The sequence below is a fragment of the Galeopterus variegatus genome, unplaced genomic scaffold, assembly GCF_000696425.1.
Source record: "Galeopterus variegatus unplaced genomic scaffold, G_variegatus-3.0.2 Scaffold12227, whole genome shotgun sequence".
NCBI classification, from domain to species: Eukaryota; Metazoa; Chordata; class Mammalia; order Dermoptera; family Cynocephalidae; genus Galeopterus; species Galeopterus variegatus.
Genome location: NW_007738338.1, coordinates 2,559 through 4,544, shown reverse-complemented (window position 1 = coordinate 4,544; position 1,986 = coordinate 2,559). Strand labels below are relative to the sequence as shown.

Genomic DNA, 1,986 nt, shown 5'->3' with positions numbered 1-1,986 from the left:
GTTCTGTGACTGCACAGGCCACATGGTCCCTATTACTGTAATGCTGGTTTTCCAGCTTCCCAGATAGGAGGTTGTTGGGAGGGAGAGGGGAAAGGGAGGACGGAGGGAGGTTTCAGTAATGGACCACAATAATCAATTACATTGTATATCAACAAAATAAAATTTTAAAAAATAAACGTTAAGTACATTATATACATACTATTGTAGAAGTAATATTTTGAAGACACTTACACATACCAACAATGTCCAAATCTGATAATACTTTATTACCATTTAAGATTGATTTTGGTAATTTTTCTACTTTAGGTTATCATATGAATGTTTTATAATTGTTGGATAACTATTTAAAAACTTTATGTTAAAATTAATTACAGAAGGAAAGCAGGAAAGAAATAGCTGACATGTTATGTGAAACTAACTAAAACAAAGAATATATCCAAATCCCATCACCTATTACTTCATAAAAATTTGACGTATAATATAATCTTTGTGTGTTTCAAAAGTTCATTTATATAATAGAAAATAATATCTACCTCAGAGTTTAGATGGATCAATTAAGTTAGAAACAGTTTAACATTACTTGGTAGTAGTAATAATAAGATTTTTTTTTAACTGTGGCAAAGTATGTAAATGAGACAAGGCAAATAAAAGTAGGAACTCAAGGTTAACATTTTCAAATAATTTAAATAGTAGTTGCTATTGGTGTTATTATGCAAAAAAACACAAACTAATCACACATGTCTATTTCTGTCTACCCTGGCAATTGCTGGTTGTGTATATATCCAGCTAGATCACTGTTAAGAAGGTTGGAATGGGGGAAAAATGTTTGACTGGTGGACAACGTAGCATCAAGTTAACTTCTTGTGGTCTTTGTTTCACTACTTTTTAAATGACACACAAAGTCCAATTTCCTCATGGTGTCTATTCAGTTATATGGCCATGTGGATAAACTGGGTAGCAGAGGCCATGAATTAACAATACATAAGAATGCTGCTTAGAGCAATAGCACTATACAAAGATAATGGTTGACCTTTTAGTGATTACTTGAAGGATAGTAGTCAGCAACATTTATCTTTTCATAGTGGTCATCCAAAATCACCCTCACTCAACTGGTCATCATAAAATATAAATTTTACTGGCTAGTCTGCCTCATATGTCGATATGATTGTCAGCCCATTGACTGTCCATTTTCTGAATTGTAAAATTGGTCACAATATTACACCAGTCTATTTTACCAAGGCATAATGGTTGTTGGAAAATGGAAAGGATGATATTTGTAATATATAAACCACTATAAAATTAAAAGGTATTAGATCTGTTTTTAATCACTTACTGATTGTACTCTTTTTCATTCCACTTGTTGACATTTAAATACATTCACATTTGTTCTCAAGACTCAGGCTCTTTTGCAGTAGAACAACCTCTGGACTCTCTTTTGTATCTGTTGGGTCTTGATACTATAAATAATGGGGTTCATCAAGGGTGGAAAAATGATATAAATGTTGCCCATGAGGACATGAACCAGTGGTGAGAGATGTTTCCCAAATCGATGCACCATGGTCAGTCCAATGATTGGGATGTAGAAAACCAAAACAGCAGAGATGTGAGATACACAGGTTTGCAAGGACTTGAGCTGCTCCTCCTGGGATGCAATGGCTAAGACAGTATGCAAGATCATGACATAGGAGATAAGTATGAGCACTGCATCCAACAGCAGGTTGCTGATTACCAAGGCCAGACCATAGATGCTGTTGAAGCGGATATCCGAACAGGCCAGTCGAATTAAATCTTGGTGCAGGCAGAAAGAGTGAGAAAGGATGTGAGGACGGCAATAGTTTAAGAACTTCAAACGAATGATGACTGGAGGTATGAGCAAAGAACTTCTACATAAGATTGTCACCCCGATTTTCATGATTTTGTCATTAGTTAGGATGGAGGAATAGCGTAGTGGGTTGCAAATGGCAATGTAGCGGTCAAAAGCCATAG

At 35.3% G+C, this 1,986-nt stretch overlaps 1 protein-coding gene across 1 annotated transcript; it reads right to left on the bottom strand.

Annotated features, from left to right (window-relative positions):
• Nucleotides 1–1,396: 1,396 nt before the first annotated feature.
• LOC103610998 (olfactory receptor 51V1-like) lies at nucleotides 1,397–1,984 on the bottom strand. The gene has a single exon (XM_008595050.1). It carries the CDS (start codon nucleotides 1,982–1,984, stop codon nucleotides 1,397–1,399), a length of 588 nt encoding a protein of 195 aa, XP_008593272.1.
• Nucleotides 1,985–1,986: the final 2 nt, after the last annotated feature.